Consider the following 17852-nt stretch of genomic DNA (forward strand, 5'->3'; position numbering starts at 1 on the left):
GCCCTCCGCTGGACTCTCTCCAGGAGTGCCATGTCTCTCTTGTCCTGGGGAGCCCAGAACTGGACACAGTACTCCAGGTGAGGCCTCACCAGGGCTGAGGAGAGGGGCAGGATCACCTCCCTCCACCTGCTGGCAACACTCTGCCTAATGCACCCCAGGAGACCATTGGCCTTCTTGGCCACAAGGGCACACTGCTGGCTCATGTTTAACTTGTTCTCCACCAGCACTCCCAGGTCCTTCTCTGCAGAGCTACTTTCCAGCAGGTCAACCCCAGCCTGTACTGCTGCATGGGGTTATTTCTCCCTAGGTGCAGGACCTTGCACTTGCCTTTGTTGAACTTCATGAGGTTCCTCTCTGCCCACCTCTCCAGCCTGTCCAGGTCCCTCTGAATGGCAGCACAGTCTTCTGCTGTGTCAGCCACTCCCCCCAGTTTAGTATCATCAGCAAACTTCCTGAGGGTGCACTCTGTGCCAGGTCATCGATGAATGCCTTGAACAAGACTGGACCCAGGACTGACCCCTGGGGGACACCACTAGCTCCAGGCCTCCAACTTGACTCTGCGCCATTCACCACAACCCTCTGAGCTCGGCCATCCAGCCAGTTTTCAAGCCACCTCACCATACACTCATCCAACCCACACTTCCTGAGCTTACCTAGGAGGATGTGAAGGCAGACAGGGTCAAAAGCCTTGCTGAAGTCCAGGGAGACAACATCCACTGCTCTCCCCTCATCTACCCAGCCAGTCATCCCATCAGAGAAGGCTATCAGATTGGTCAAGCATGATTTCCCTTTGGTGAAGCCATGCTGACTACTCCAGATCACCTTCTTGTCCTCCACATGCTTAGTGAGGACCTCCAGGAGGAGCTGTTCCATCACCTTTCCAGGGATGGAGGGGAGGCTGACAGGCCTGGAGTTTCCTGGCTCCTCCTCCTTGCCCTTTTGGAAGACTGGGGTGACACTGGCTTTCTTCCAGTCCTCAGGCACCTCTCCTGATCTCCAGGACCTTTCCAAGATGATGGAGAGTGGCCTAGCAATAACATCCGCCAGCTCCCTCAGCACTCGTGGGTGCATCCCATCGGGGCCCATGGATGTGTGGATGTCAAGTTTGGACAAAAGATCTCTAACTCAATCCTCCTCAACCAAGGCAGAGTCTTCCTTTCTCCAGCCTTCCTCTCTTGTCTCCAAGGTCTGGAATTCCTCAGGACTGGCCTTAGCAGTGAAGACTGAAACAAACAAGGCATTCAATAACTCTGCCTTCTCTATATCCTTTGTTACCAGGGCACCCTCCCCGTTCAGCAGCGGGCCCACGTTTTCCCTAGTCTTCCTTTTGCTATTGATGCATTTGAAGAAGCCCTTCTTGTTGTCCTTGACATCCCTTGCCAGATTTAATTCCAGCTGGGCCTTAGCCTTCCTTGTCGCATCCCTGCACGCTCTGACAACGTCCCTGTATTCCTCCCAAGTGGCCCGTCCCCTTTGCCACATTCTGTACACTTCCTTCTTCTGCTGGAGTTTTGCCAGGAGTCCCTTGCTCATCCAGGCAGGTCTCCTGCCCGCTTTGCTGGACCTCTTCCTCAGAGGGATGCACCGATCTTGAGCCTGGAGGAGGTGATGCTTGAAGATTAACCAGCTTTCTTGGACCCCTCTTCCTTCTAGGGCCCTACCCCCCGAGATTCCCCTAAGTAGGTCCCTCAAGAGGCCAAAGTCAGCTCTCCTCAAGTCCAGCGTTGCAATCCTACTCATTGCCCTGCTCCCTCCTCGGAGGATCCTCAACTCCACCATCTCATGGTCACTGCAGCCAAGGCTGCCCCCAACCTTCACTTCTCCAACTAGACCTTCTTTGTTCGTTAGTACAAGGTCTAGCATTGCACCTCTCCTCGTTGCCGTCTCCACCACCTGAGTCAAGAAATTATCATCAATCCTCTGCAGGAACCTCCTCGACTGTTTGTGCCTAGCTGTGCTGTCTTGCCAACAGATGTCAGGGTGCTTGAAGTCCCCCATGAGAAACAGGGCCTGTGATTGTGAGGCTACTTCCAGCTGTCGGTAGAAGGCCTCATCGATGACTTCCTCCTGGTCAGGTGGCCTGTAGTAAACCCCCACAACAGTGTCACCCATGTTACCCTGCCCTTTAATCCTTACCCATACGCTCTCCACTTGCTCCTCATCCACCCCCAGGCAGAGCTCCACACAGTCTAGTTGCTCCCTCACATAAAGAGCAACTCCACCACCTCGCCTTCCTGGCCTGTCTTTCCTAAAAAGCACATAGCCAGCCATGACAGCATCCCAGTCATGTGAACTATCCCACCATGTCTCTGGAACCGCAATGAGATCACGGCCCTGCGACCGCACACAGATCTCTAACTCTTCCTGTTTATTCCCCATGCTGCGTGCATTGGTATACAGGCATTTCAGAGAGCCAGTCAAGCACGCAAGCTTCCCAGGAGAGGTGCAGGAGGATCCTCCATAGCCATGTTCCATGCTGTCTCCCCTGGCTGTACGCACCCGCTGGAGGCATCCTGACTGGAGCGGTGTTTTACTGACTCCCTGCCACTATACCAACCCCCTTCCCCCATCTTGCCTAGTTTAAAGCCCTCCTTACCAGGCTGGCCAATCTGTTGGCAAAGACGCACGTGCCCCGCTTGCTAAGGTGGATCCCATCGCTCCCCATCAGCTGCTGATCTTCAAACAGGGTCCCATGGCCATAGAAACCAAAGCCCTGTTGCCAACACCAGCGGCACAGCCAGTTGTTCACTTGGACAACTCGTCTACTCCTCCTCCCATCCTTTCCCCTCACAGGCAAGATTGAGGAGAAAACAACCTGGGCTCCCAGACCCCTGACCACCATTCCCAGAGCTCTGAAGTCCTGTTTGATGGTTTCCAGTTTGCCTTTCGTGTCGTTAGCACCCACATGGAAGATCAGCAGAGGGTAGTAGTCCGATGCATGGACAAGCCTTGGCAGTCTTTCCACGACATCTCTTCTTCGAGCCCCTGGCAGGCAACAAACCTCTCTGGACAAGAGGTCAGGTCGGCAGATAGGTGCCCCTGTCCCCTGCAGCAGGGAGTCACCCACAACAATCACTCGCCGCTTCTTCCGGGGGTTCCTGCACGGCACAGGGTCTGCCCGGCCAGTTGCCTCCCTTGGAGCCGTGCCCAGCTCCTCCTCAGCTTGGAGGGCGCTAAACTTGTTCTTCACAGGCAACTCTTGAGGAGGAGCAAGAGTCTTTCTCCTTCTACGAGAGGTCACCAGCTTCCAGCCCTCTTCAACAGTGTTATGATGCACCTTTACACACGGTGCTGAGCCCTCTGACAACTCCACTGCAGTGGGGGCTGGGGACTCCTGGAGCTGAACAGTCTCTGAGAATGCCCTGTCAATCTCCCGCTCATCCTCTCGGATGCTACGCAGCCTACTAACTTCCTCCCGTAACTCCTTCATCTGGTGACGCAACTGGTCAACCACAGCACACCTCATGCAGGAGAGCTGACTGTCAGCCCAGACATCAAGATGCAGCCTGCAAACAAAAAGACCTACCGGATAGCTGCAAAATCAGGATCAGTTGTGCATCAATACTCATGCATTAAGACTGACAGGCATCAATTTCATACACTACGGATTTAGACAAGTCAGTCTCATGCTGCAGTCTAAGCAGGGGGCTGTAAGTTTATGCTAGCAGGTCTTCTCTATCTCATTCTAAACCAAGTCAACCATGTTCAGCCTCAGACACAACTCTAAAATATTTTAAATAAAGAGATAAAGGCATTTTCCAAGATTTTTTAAACTATTTTAAGGAGAAACAAGATCTTAACAACTGCCAGCTGCATCTTTGTCCCCTCCCTTAAAAAAAAGCATTTTTAATATTCATACAAATAATGCTGCATTTACTTTACACATGGAATTCTATTTTCTTTTTCTATTTTCATAGATCCTTAGGGTTTTTTTTCCTAACTTCTTTGTTATTTATACTAATGGCAAATCCGTAACTCCTAACACAATGTGCAAGCTGAAGTGCATTCTTGAAACTGCTCACTTGGTACAGGCAAAAAACACTAGTGAAATAAGTGGACCTGCTCACAAGAATAAAGTTAAGTATACAAGTAAGTGAAGGACTGTGATTACAGTGCTGATGAGTGCTCATCTTGAAAAGCTAACAATCCACTACAAGTGGCAAGAATACAGTGGGAAAGGCAGGCAGGACATCTACCCTCAGAATACTTCTGTTTTACTTTAAGCTACAACCACCAATCATTTCCCACTCCTCATTAGCTGGCTTATTTCTTGTACAGGACACTAGATAGAGTTGAGGGAGGAAAGGCTGCCAATGCATTAGCATTCATTTTAACACAAACAAAACCATGCCGACAGAAGTGTGGTATCCCTTGCACTGTGAGGCAAAGCCAGGGTGGGGGGTGCTGAAGAAATAAGTTAGAAGTGTTAGAGCATACAAGCGTTGAACTAAAAAGCAATGAGCACTGAGGAAACAAAAAAATGAGCCCTGAGGAAGTTAGATTAACTTTATTTTTGAGACTGAGTTTGTACGTAGTAACAGAGCACTGGGATTCTTTTTCTTCTGTCACATTTGCACATGCTGTGTATTTCTGTTACTTACAAAACTAAGAGAACCAATCTTTGAAGAAACTACAGATGTATGCATTTATGAATGTCGTTCTTTAATCCAACGTCAAATTAGTATATTAGATTATACTGAATACTCCTGTGCTTTTTCCCTCCCCGCCCTAAGATTTAACCTTTCTTTGTTTAATTTTGTTTAAATACTAAGACTCCCAACACTTTTCATCATCATTTTAAATATACAAAACCCATAAAAGACAACTCCAACAACTCTCATTTACTTCCCAGTAGGTCTTACCCAGCAAAATCATCCACAGCATGAGAAACCTAAAAGGGATTTCCCACAGCAAAAATATTCTGACCACTGCTTTCTATGCTTTCAGGTTTCAAAGTTGCGATCTAAGTAGTCTTAAATAAGATGAACTAAATTAGGGAAAAAAGATCAAAAGCAATTATAAATATATGAAAACATAGACCTGTACAGCAGAAAAGTCTCATGCACAAGGACTTTGACTCCCAATGAAGTTTTTGAAGGGATTACAAATTCGATAAGAAGCTGATCCATTTCCAATAAATTCCTACAAAAGGAATAAAAGCTCTAGCCTTTGGATGAGTACCCAGTGTTCATGCTAAAAAGAGAAAAGCCTCCTCACAGTTTAACAGAGTGAGGTCATCTTGCTCTCACTGGTCCTCTGTTTTAGGAAATGATCATCCAGCAATTGTCAGATGCAGGAAGTTAACAAGATGAAAGCTGTGTGTACATATTTTTCCTGTACTTTCAGTTATAGTAACATTATGTTTTACTTAGAAAAATAATAGATGAAAAAATAACAGGTTTTTGCCAATTTGAAGCTAGTGACTTTAAAATTTACACCTTTCCTGGCTATAAGAACAGTATCAAAACCTTTTAGACAAAAATAATGGAAGTCTCATTAGTTAAGCATTTAACATTAACACCTTTTTTGTTATGTTGCAAATAAACACTTAAAGCTTTTCTTTGATTTGACAGTAGGATTTTCATATCTCATTGCAGGGAGTGAGCGTGATGTTTACACCTCGTGCAGGAATTCCTATTCAATAGGAAGTTTGAAACATACATCATACATAGATACTTTTAAAATTAGTCTAGTTCCTTACATTTAAAAGAAAAAAGAAAAATTGTATTCAAAACAACAATAATGAATTAAGCTTCTTATAATAGAAAAGAAAAATGTACAAAGCATTAGAAAAACAGTAGTCCTATTTGAAAAGGTGGCTTATAGAAGGACTGGGAAGAAACATCTTAACTTCCACTGGCCAGGGGGAAAAGAAGGGAAGAAACTACAGAGATATCTGTTCTTGCAATTCAGAAAAAGGGTCAGGAAAATGTTTTTGCCTGTGATATGCTGTGTAATATACACGTTTTTTCCTCCCTTTGAAATATTATTGCCCTTGAGAGAAGTGCTTTTGATTAAGTATCCGATAGGCATCTCCAAAGGACACAAGTCTCCTCTCTCACTAGACAGGAAAGAGAAACATGCATACACTAAGAGATCCAACCTCTTATTCAGGTTTCTGTGTGGGGAGAGAAAAGCCCACAAGCTATTCTTTTCTTCTTCCAGTAATTTATCCTCAGGAAGGAAAAAAAATATATATATATACATACACACATCCCTCTTAAAAAAAAAAAAAAAGCAGAAGTTGAACATTACATTGAATACATCTACATTTAAGTAGTAATACCTTCTTAAGCCATTTAAAAGTCATCTGCTATTAAACGCTTCATGAACCATACAACTCGTAAATGATACTTGCATGGCACATCTGTTCAAGGATCTGAAGATGAAGATGATGCAGTACACTGCAGGAAATTACATTAGCGAGAAAAAACAAGACGTTGCATAACCATATGTTAAATGAATTAGTGTTACTTTTGACATGCAAGCTTTCCATAGATTCCAGAGATATCCGAACACGTCCCAGATGATCTCGAATTATACCTCCTCCATCACTGAGTGGGGATGATTTCCAAAAATATTTTGATGCAAGTTGAGGATCACAGTTTAGAAAGTGTGAAAAGACACTGCTCAAAATAATAATCATGGAAAGAAACAAGTTCAAATTACTGTTTTAAATTATTATTACCTGTCCCAGTCCATGCACACTGACCATCACTTAGCATTATAACAAAGCCAGTGCCTAAATCTTTTTCCCATGATACTTGTAGAAAATATGTTGCTTCTGGATCAGAAACTGGATGAATTCTGTTCAAAGTCTTCTCCATTTTCCAGGCACCTGTTTTGGAAGTAAAATAATCTTTTATTTCATTTATAGATTAATGGAAAGGAATAAGTTCAGAACACAGTTTATTAGATATCCTCAGCTTACTATCCCACAAGAGTAACACCATATCAGCATTTCATTCTGTATTTATCATGTACACTATCAGTAACACTTAAGTTGTTTAAAGCAGTCATGAAAGTGTGCATAATGCATCTTCTTTACAGAAGAAAATCAAGGGGAATGACAAGAGAAACTTTTTACTGAGCCAACATTTGACAAAACTTACGCCTTACATTGGAGACAGAGGCAAATCTCCATCTTAAAACATTCTAATGTACACAAGAAAGCACGTGATATCAATATGAAAGAGTAAGCCTTAGTATTGATCTAAAGCAAAATATAACCGCAGTTAAAACAGTCAAGTGAATCAGCATGATCACCCAATAGCCTAACAAGTGTAACGCTGAGATGCAACTGGTAAAAGGCTGAGGAAGGAGCAATCTTCTGTCATAAAGCTGGAGAGTCACCTAACTTCACAACACATAAAAGAATAATATTCTCCTCTCTGCCTCATCCATTCAGATAGATTTTCTAAGGGTCTTGTAATCCCAGTCCTCCCTTTTGCTCAGATGGTGGAGGCTTGCCTCCTCTCGGTCTTCCTCCATGGACTATTGCTCATTGAGAGCCAGCAGCAGCAGATATTCCTGTTTTACACCCACAGAGATTTTCCCAAACCAACTGAATTTTGGAATTCAATCTACTACTTCAGTAATTCAGAAGTAAAGTTAGTTCTAGCTCTATATTTGCTTTGGATTAGATTCTGTATCATTGATGAAAAACCTGGATTTGGAGCACAACAAGCAAGAAGCAGAAGACTGGAACAGAAAATAGGGGAAAAAATTAAATATGGCTCCCTACTAATGAAACTGAATATACAGTTAGGATCAGTCTTTCTGAACTTGCACCATGTTCTTTACAATTCTGAGCCACAGTTCAGTAACCTGTTTCTAGCAGTAGCCTAAACAGACATTTGACTTGATCCTTCAGCTATCCTCTTTTCAGAGGATGAGGATTACAAAAGCCTATGTAGTCTTCTCAGAACAGGACTACAAAAGCCTGCAAGAAAGTAAGGCTCAGCTTGGCATCTCATCAGCTAAATACTTTTTGCCTCAAGCTTTTTTTATAACCCACTAGCAAAATCATCAGCTTCCAGCTCAATTAACCTAAATCTCATCACCTTCTAGATACCGATGAGCCTGCAGGACATACCTTAAATTGCTCAATTCAAACATACACTGAAATAAAGGTCTGCCACACCTCGGTCCTTAACATTAGCCACTTAAAACTGCTAAGCATCTCTGAAAATAAACCATCAGTTTATGCAACTAATTTTAAATAAAGAACATTGGTACAAGTATAAGCACACTTGCTTATACATTTAGAATTGTATTTTTTTTCCCTTCCACAAATTCAGTTTGTTCTTTTTTTTTTTTAAATCAGAGAATAGACAGCATTTCCAAACAGAAAACTGGAATAAAACAATTAAGGTTTAAGGAACAATGCCAAGAACCAAATATATTTGTATATTCCCAAAATAAGAAAGTAAATGTCAGGAGACTGGGGAATGCAAAGTTAGTATACACAAGCAGTTCCCATGTTCATTTTGTAGCTCACCATTCGCTATCACCCAACACACAGCATATAGAATACAATTTGAAACAGGCAGTGTGCAGCTGGATGACTGCCACTTGAAAGCATGCTGCTAAGTTCAGCTGCAAAACAGAGATTGCAGTGGATGCCGGCAACAGAACTTATTGGAAACTGGAGGCTGCAGTTGCAGAGAACTAAATTTATGATACTACAGTGGATTTTACAGCTCAATATCAAAGCAACCTGGCAATCTGCACTTGACATAAGAATTTTTTTTTAAAGAATCATATGGTTATATACAGTCTAGCCTCAAAATAATGACTCCTATGGTTCCCAAGATCATTATAACTGCATTTGGCAATCTGCTCCATAGAACAATGAAGAATTAGCCAATTCTGAAGTTAACATATAGTATTTTCATAAAGCATACTTCATGCTGTCCTGCATTTAAAGGGTTTGGCTTGGGGTGCTCAGCTGTTTTGCCGCCCCCCCCCCTTTTTTTTTTTTTTTTTTTTAAAGAAAAGGGGATGAAGACAAGGCACACATACACACTAAATGTATCACACTGATAACAGTAAGTATTCAAGCATATTCTAGACTTTTGGCTATTGCCAATGAAAAACTGCCTTCCCCTCATAATAGTTATAAAGTAGGACTTGTTATAAGAAAGTTAAATTGTTAAAATTCTATAAGATTTCTGCATTATTCCTCAGTTGTCTGATATTTTAAGTTCTCCAGTAATTTCCCCTAGATAGTCTTTCAGAAAGGCCATAAGAATCCCCCTAAAGACAGCAGAGTCAGACCTTACTGGTCTTGCCATGATACATATGTGCATTAGCACAACGAAACCCAAGATTTGCATAGATCCATATCACAGATGCTAGTGGTCCAAGAAGGTTCAAGTGATCGCTCTGCCTGAGGAAGAAGCAACACACACTGAGCACACAGATGCTTGGGCAGATGTAGGTGCTAAACACTGTCAAGCTTTCCTTTTAAAGCATAGCAATGCCATCCTGGTTAGCTTCAGTTCAGAACCTGAGGGGTCTCTGTTCTTCATCAAACACAGTAGTAGCGAGAAGCTCTTTGCTCACTGAACAGGAGAGCCAAATCTATGTACAGATTTGACTACCTTTGGCCTCCCAAAAAGTTGCCCTCTTCAGGTCAGGAAGAGCAGTTTTAACTCCAGCTGCTTGCACTGCGTCCAACCTTTGCTCAGATATCTAATGCATCTAATAACATGTGAAAATGCCTCTCCCTTGTCTGGAAAAGTGTACGGGATTCCAAAGTAGCAAAATACATTAACTTGAGACTAATTATTCAAGCGTAAAGTTCCATTAACAGCTATAAAACTGCATTGTCAATAACGCTAACTTTTAATCAATTTTAAACTCTAGTTAGGTAAATGCAACGAGAGGTTAATCATACCTAATAGCTAATTAAACCCCATTACATATATATTTGGCCTAACAAATAGCATCTCTAAACAGTAAAAGGAACATCACGTAACGTGCCTGCTGACTTCCATGATCTGGTTAAAACATGTAACTAGCTTCTTCCAGCACTCCTGAATATGCATTAAATTTTCCTCATCAATTATACAAAGAGCTAACTTTCTTTTTCAGCATAAAGCTCAAATATATATATGTAAGCACTATAACATTTATCTGTCTAAACGTTTTTCCAAAAAAGTTTAGGACACGGAAACTATGGTAAGAAAAGAGGAGATAAGCCACATACACAAAGCTAGGCATCATAAATTCAAACCAATAGAAATAACAAGGATAACATCACTATTTTTAATTCATAAACTACTGCTGGTCATACTATTGAAAATGTCATAATCTGCAGGTCAATTCACTGAAAGAATACAAGAAACCAAGAAGTTAAGAATAACCAAAATAATTTAAGTTCAAAAAGTTTCCTATTTCCATAGCCAATCAACTAGTCATTTCTGAAAATTTACAGTATAACTGCACAGCAAGAACAGAACTGCAAGGAAGAACAGAAGAATGAAACATTTGGAGCATGGAGGCCTGGAGCTAGGTCACTGAAATTACTGTTTATGGAATGAAAGCCATTTAAAAGATTTGTAGTGCAAAACCTGCCCGGATGGAGTCAACAAGGAGCACATGACAGGAAACACAAGTCAATGGGTGTAACGTGCTTAAGCATACAGCCATGTGCTTTATTTTGCCTGCCAGACTCCCTTTTGTTTTTTTGCTTGTTCTGCAACAATACAAAACCTCTTATAAAGTATTCTGATAGACGTCCCTCTCTGAAATACACTGTTTTCAAGAAGACTTTAATTATTCTTTTTTACTTAAAGGCAGTAAATAGTTGCATGCAACCCAAAGAGATAGTATGTAAGGTACTGATGCACACATATATATATATACACACACACAAACATACACACACAGAGTGAGAGTGAGCTAGCATTTTTTCATTGCACTCAGTTCTTCTCACTAAGCAAACCAGTGGTGAGTAAAAGCCACCTGCCTCAGAGGCTTTCTTTTTAGTGCAGAGCACTCATATAACAAAAAGCTAGGTTAGAGATTTGGGTTCTCTATTTATATGGAGATCACCAGCATGAAGCATCAGCTCACAGGCAGAAAAAGTGATTTAGAGAGTATATTTCTGGGCCTCTCTAAACAGAGAAAATATTTTAAAGATGCGCTAACAAGGTCTGAATTTAAAAACCTGAAATTGAATTCCTGGGATGTCCTCCTCATTTGCTCCTCGTGCATCTGCCTTCACATAGTAGTATTTCACACTAGTGGAGTGTGACAGCTAAAAAAAAATGGAGATTATCTTTAGATATTAATGGATAAAACAACAGAGACAAAGGCTACCTACTGTTAAGAGTAAGGAAGGAGCACAATAGCAGAACTGAGAAAGCTTCCATAGGATTTATTTTACTATTTAGTCACAGATCAGAAAATCCAAACACTATGGAGTATACAGTGCAGAAGAACAGTTATTTCATTGACAGAACACAAAATGCAGTCACTAAGTTCTGCAGCATTTTTATTGTGCATCTTTGAACAAGCAATTTAATTTTATAAGCTAGTATAAAATGAAAGTAGTATCTTTTGCTGCCAGCCTTTACCTTCTCCATTTTGCTCACTGACCTTCCAAGACTAGTATTATCTATTACTACATGTTTAGAAACTGCCTCACAAAGCAGGCCTCAGTCTTTGTTGAAATCTCTATGCGCTCAATGGTTTCAATTCATCAGCAAAAGCTCAAGGGTTTCCTTGACTGTATGTAACAGCTATTGCTCCTCTCCAAGATGAGCATAACGGATTCATAAACATTAATCTGTCCTACACCACATATACAAAAATTACTGCAAGCAAAGAAATATTGTCCCTTACTGCTTTTTTATATGAATATTTATATAAGAAAACACTGCTTCGTAAAACTCCCAGTAATACATCTCTTCCACAGAGAGGATTTAATGCAGTGTTGCAATGGAGGGCAACATCTAAACCTCAGAAACTGAGGGAAGCAGAACACGTCGTGCAGAAGAGCACTACCTTCGTGCCCTTTGAGGAGCATACCTCTGCTTCCTAACTCACAGGCCAAACATGCCAGTGGATATACATCAAGAGCCAGAATTGCTGCGGAAAATAGAAGTTCCCGGCTTCAGCTGAGCCCTCTCAAAACACCCACTGCTCTCAGGCCCTCACTGTCTGATACACAGCAACGAGGATGCCAATTCTTGGCTTAAGGCATAAATATTGCCATGAACCGCCTGAAATGAGAATTTCATTCCCAAAGCCCTGCTCCCAGAATAGAGATTCACTAATTTAAAGATATCAAGGACAAATTACAAAGTACTATTTCCTTGCTTAATTTGAGAGCTTGTTCTCAATTATATACAATGCTGTACTTCCTAGCACATTAGCTGATGTACTGCAATATATTATTTAAAAGAAAGCTTTTCAAGTCCTAATAAGATCTAACTAGTTGCAGGCCTTTGTTATTATATGTTGCACTAGTGGAGAGATGCAGCTTTTAAGTTAAATTTGCACATTAGTGAAGAGAGAATGAATTAAGTTTATTGATACACCACAAATAGGTAAAGCATGAATACAGCAAACTGTAGGAAAGGAGTTAGCTATTTAGCAACTAATAGTTATCATGAACAAAAGAAAAAAATGCAAGAAGGATCTCCAAAGATCTTGCTTACTCCCTTACTATCAGATGAATGTATGCATCTCATCCGTTCTAGAAGGCAAAACTTAACATATGTACAGTAGTACATTACTGAAAAAGAATTTCAGGGAGAGGAAGTCTCATCTTCCTTGAATCCCAGAAGTTAGCTACATATTTGCAGGATTCACCAGTCATTTTGCCCAACATCTTAAGGTATATACCACACTACACTGCAAAAAATAAAGACACCCCCTTTCTAATTAACACATTTCAATTCACCTGCATTCTTACTATACTCTGTCCTCACCCATCAGCTTTCAATATGCCAAGCATACTTATTTGTAAACAGTGATTACGTTCCTGTTGGAGTTTCTGTCCCGGAGCTTTCACCAATGGGGGGAAAAGACAAAAAATAATAATAAAGTGTATCGCCAAAGTCTGAGAGACTGAGAGATTTGCCAGGGGATTTGCCAGCCCCTGACCTGAAATCAATACTCAAAGCTATAAATATTTCATTGTGGCTGCAAACGTGTTTTTTCTCCAAGAATGCAAAAGTCAGATAATACTCTAAAAACTTCTGTCTGATTGAATCTACTTTTGTTTTTTGTCAACTCCACAAGAAAAGGTGCTACATATGCACGAAAAGGAGACTTTTTGAGGCAGCATCGGGCCTCCAACAAGTTAAGTCTCCCATTGTTACTGTTGCCATATTGCCTCCCAAACACTACAGATAGGATTATAGATGAGAAAGTTTGTGTACCTTTCAATTCAGTATCTGAATACACTTTAAAAGTTAAATTATTCAATAAAATTTTCCTTGTCATGACCACCAAACACACAAAATGCCAGGAAACACTCCTACATATGCTTCTCTTAAGAATTTAGCTTTACACATTCAAAAAGTAGTCCCACTAGAACTACGACTGGTGAATAAAGGAATGCCAAAATATTCCTCTGTTCTGGCTAGTGTCTCATATAATCTATGATTACTACACCTAAAACAGAAGCACGAACACATAACAGGGCAGTCACAACCGTTTTAAGTACCTGGACAAAGGGGTCTGAACAATCCTTGCCAACTTGGGACCTGAACGCTCGTAGGACTGGTCACATGAGCTTGTAGAAGCTGTTACTGCTTTTTAAGGTTTTAACTAACATCTTCCCCGCTGCCAACATCAAGTAGCAGTTTCACTTCATGAAAGAGCCAAAAGCATGAAGAAGGATGAGAAAGAGCTGAAACTCTAAAACTCTAGTTTCAGATCTTTGAGTGGAAAGGAAAGGACACAGCTAAGAACAAATAGTGCTCTAAATGCTTAAAACAGTCACCTAAACTTTGGCAATCACACCATTCAGCAGTCCAGTAGCTACTGAAGTAATCAAATTTCATTGAATAAAAAACAGCCTATTTTTACAGTTAAATCAAGTTAAATTACAGAAATCAGACCCTCACTACAGCAGTATAATAAGCATCTATGAGTCAATTAGAACAGAGGAGTACCTTGGAGTGCCTTTCAAGATTCAGTAACACTTTGTAGTCTCTTTGCATTCACCATCTCAATAAAGTGGGAGTAGCCAGTATTTTTTCCTCTTGATTACTATAAAGAACAGCTTCAGAGAAATTGACTGATTAGAGACATAGGAAAGCCAGTATTTTTCTCATTAAGAGCATAGAAGATCTCATTAAGGGCATAGAAGATCACCCTACACATCAGCACCTCACCATGTTTGAGCCAAGGATCTGAGACAAGCTTGCAGGTGGTAACAGTTGAGTCCCACCCCAAATTTGTAAATCAGAGGCTTTATTGAGGACTTTGAACAGTTGAGGATTGAGTTCTTTATCTTTAGCACTTTGTCCCTTTGGTGTTTGGCTTCTATGATCTATATTAGGCAATGTTTCTTTCTAAGGAGAAATCAGCTGTTGGCTGGTTTGCAATTGACTGGAGCCTGCTCTCTGAACAAATACTGTACACAGTTGCTTCTGAATAAACAAGACACTTTTAAAAATAGTTTACAAAGAATTTTGTATGTTGTTTTGGATAGCACTAGGCATAGACCAAAAGCCAAATCTTTTAGGGCTGCTCCAACACAGCATCATTGATATTTTGAACTCATGCATTTTATTTTTCTTCATGCAGAGTAATGGCTTTTTTCCGAATTGCTTTGGCTGCAGGTGTTTCCAGCTTCAGCAGCTATGCATGGAAGGCTGCTTACAAGTCAGAAAGAGCTACTGTATCTCTCTAATGGAGCAATTAACTTAAGTGCTTTCTTGTTGAGAAAAATAGGATGCTATCTCCAGTGATTTCAGAATATAAGACTAACACATAAAGCACTCTGCTATTTACTAGTGTCATGGGTTTGACCATGGCGTACAATACAAATCTGGATCTAAGAATCAGGAGAAAGTTGAACTGTTAACCTAGACAGAGAATTGGTACAATTCACAAGCTATTATATGTATTTACAAATGGATCTGACATTTACACCAATGAAGAAAAAATTAGATTGCTTTTAAAGATTAACACTGGTTATTCTTGCCTTCTGTTAGAAAATACAATAATATAATGTCTACAGTGATTAACATTTCTAGAGACATATTCAACATACAAATTGATTCTCTCATGGTGATTTAAAATTCCATTACCTCCACTACTTCAAGAGGAAGAACGTTAAAATATCTAAATGTTTTAACTATAACTCAGTTTTTTCTAAGATATGTTACCACCCAATAAGGACTTCCCCCTCCCTTTTTTTTAAATCTTGTTGGGGGCAGGGGGGAAAGGATGTCTGGGCCAAGATGCATCAAGAAAACATTCCAGCATCCTTTGTATCATATCTAACCAATGAGTCTCCCATGCCCTTAGCCACAATATCTGTTTGAAACTGAAAATTCAATAACAAGCCTTCAGCTGTAACCTAAGCACATCTTTCAATACCAAAGATGATAAAAATTAAGGGTTTTGATTTTCTAATGAAACTTAACATTTTATATTACACACAATCAAAATTGTTATCTAGTGTTTTTTAAACCTTATTCTATATTAAAAGCACAAGGACCACTTTTTTGTCAATAATACAGTTTTGTCTTGGAGATAAAGGAAATTATATCGAGCACCAAGTTCTGATTAAAGTGACTGAATGACTTCATATCTTCACACAGACCTTGCAATTGCCCGTTACAAAAACTCAGTCATGCATAACATTTGACCAGGAGATTGACGTTAAGGAAGCTCCAGTCAGTATCTGGTTCTTACAGACCCAACTGCAGAAACAAGATCCTCACACAGTTAACATCCGCACTCCTTGTTTCCCATTGTTTTGTGGCAGCCACAAAAGGATTGGAGAAATATGCACGTACTTTCTGTGCAACTGTCCAAAAAAAGCTCTTTAGCTTGTCAGACTCCAGGGGCCAATAAGATATGCAAGATTTGCCACAAAAGATCTGGAATCTAGGATAAGAAACAAGCCATGTCAGACTTATTTACTACAGTCACCAGCTGAAAAATGAGGAGAAACAGAAGGAAGCAGTCAACAACCTTTATAGGAGGAATCTTACCAACAGGTTTTGTCTTAATTGTAGCCTGGAGGCAAAGCCCACCCTGGTGTCTTTCATCCGCTTGAAATCTCAGACCTAACCCACTACCAACTCCAGCCATCCAGGCTTGCCAAGCTTACTTACAAGCACCTATATTGGGAGACAGTTTAAGTTACAACAGGTTTTTAAGAAGGCCTTCACATTTTAAAACAAAGGCAAAAAAATTCCCTAGGCAGGGAATTATACCAATACACATTAGCAAACAGTAGAATAACTGGATCTTTCCAAAAAGGTAAAACCTTTTATTTTTCACCCTTTTCAAAGAACTCATTCCAACAGTAACAGTTCAGTGTGTGCACACTGTCAGATCCTAACTTTTCAAAATCCATACCAGAAAAACCCTAAGGTTTCCTTAGAGACAGCACAATACATTATGCATATGTCACCAGGCTGTAACAACTAAAATTAGATCATATAACTGAAACCTCTCCTGATGAAAAAGTTAATTTTAACACTGAAGGTACCAAAGAGGGTATATAGAATTGAGCAAGGATCAAAGACAACCAGGCCATCACCAAGTAGGCAAATGTGGGATGGAAAGTCAGCAGACATGCCTAGAAGGCCAGGCTCCCTGCCTTCACTGCCTCTGCGAGATGCAAGCCCTGACGCATTCCTGTAAGCCCACTTTGGCAGCAGGTCAGCCTGGCTTTCCAAGTCCTTAATAACCAATGGTGGCAAAGAGGTATAACTATTTTGCCTTCCTTTGAAAACTGCTGCCCTAGGCTATTTAAGAGCAAAATTCACTTTCTCAAAACAAAGCAACTCCACTCCTCCCCCTCCCTTCCTAGACTTTAAAGACCTAAAATGTCAGTTTCCCCATAATTGCTCTGAAAAGACAACACTGGAAAAAAAAAGTTTTTGCAGGTAAGAAAAGAAAAAAGAAACCATTCTGTTCTGTGTGGCCAGAGAAGACAGATCAAGGGAAATCTCTTGCCACACACAACTTCTGAGCCTGCAGATAATGCAGAATAAGATAGGTAAGAACTGAGAGCCAGAAACTCCTGGTATCTTCGCTACATTTCCAAAAGTCTCTCTACTGTGTTCACTAAGTTAGTGTTATCCATTTGGGAGGGAAGAATCGGTGCATTTTAACCATTCTTTGCAGATCCAAAAATACTCTCATATGTCCTTTTGATGTACAGTTGGATAGCACAGTAGAGTGGCTGAGGTATCATCTGTTTTCCAAAACACTGCCTTCTCTAGGATGAAGTGTTATCAGGATATTCAAGACAGAAAACAAATTTGTCCTAGATATTTATTTCGTCTTTTACTGCCCATATACACCTTCTACCATAATCGCACTGGTTTGATATGTTTCTGTAAATGTTTGACTTAATGTTGGTGAGCAACAAATTCTACTGAATAGTCTGCTTTTTTTTTTTTTTTTTGAAAGAAAGTCAAATAACTTCAGTGTTGTCAAATCCACGATAGCTTCTATAGATAAGAGTAACAAATCTGCATCAAGAATTAAAAAAAAGTTAAATAGATATTGATGGATATAACTCTGTATTTGCTTATCTGAAGCGCTTTGAAAAATTCAGCCAGAAACCTGGAAAAACCAAGTTTGGCTAGAGGTAACCACTTCAGTGGAACAAGCAAAGGTATAAATATGAAGGCTTACAT

At 40.6% G+C, this 17852-nt stretch overlaps 1 protein-coding gene across 10 annotated transcripts in view; it reads right to left on the reverse strand.

Moving 5' to 3' along the window:
* LOC104152896 (DNA repair protein XRCC4) overlaps nucleotides 1-17852 on the reverse strand; it is a 195838-nt gene that overhangs the window by 170215 nt on the left and 7771 nt on the right. Inside the window, exons 1-5 of one of the 10 annotated variants that reach the window (XM_068928916.1) lie at nucleotides 16191-16316; nucleotides 15993-16083; nucleotides 14136-14245; nucleotides 11177-11266; nucleotides 6689-6838 (exon numbers count right to left, since the gene is read on the reverse strand). In XM_068928916.1, coding sequence (XP_068785017.1) covers nucleotides 6689-6827 — 139 coding nt within the window. In that variant the 5' untranslated portion in view covers nucleotides 6828-6838; nucleotides 11177-11266; nucleotides 14136-14245; nucleotides 15993-16083; nucleotides 16191-16316. Of the gene's footprint in view, nucleotides 1-6688; nucleotides 6839-11176; nucleotides 11267-14135; nucleotides 14496-15992; nucleotides 16084-16190; nucleotides 16550-17852 lie in introns of those variants that run through there. The other 9 variants (XM_068928915.1, XM_009688470.2, XM_068928912.1 and 6 more) reach the window with 9 other exon arrangements.

Source organism: Struthio camelus, chromosome Z (genome assembly GCF_040807025.1).
Source record: "Struthio camelus isolate bStrCam1 chromosome Z, bStrCam1.hap1, whole genome shotgun sequence".
Lineage (NCBI taxonomy): Eukaryota > Metazoa > Chordata > Aves > Struthioniformes > Struthionidae > Struthio > Struthio camelus.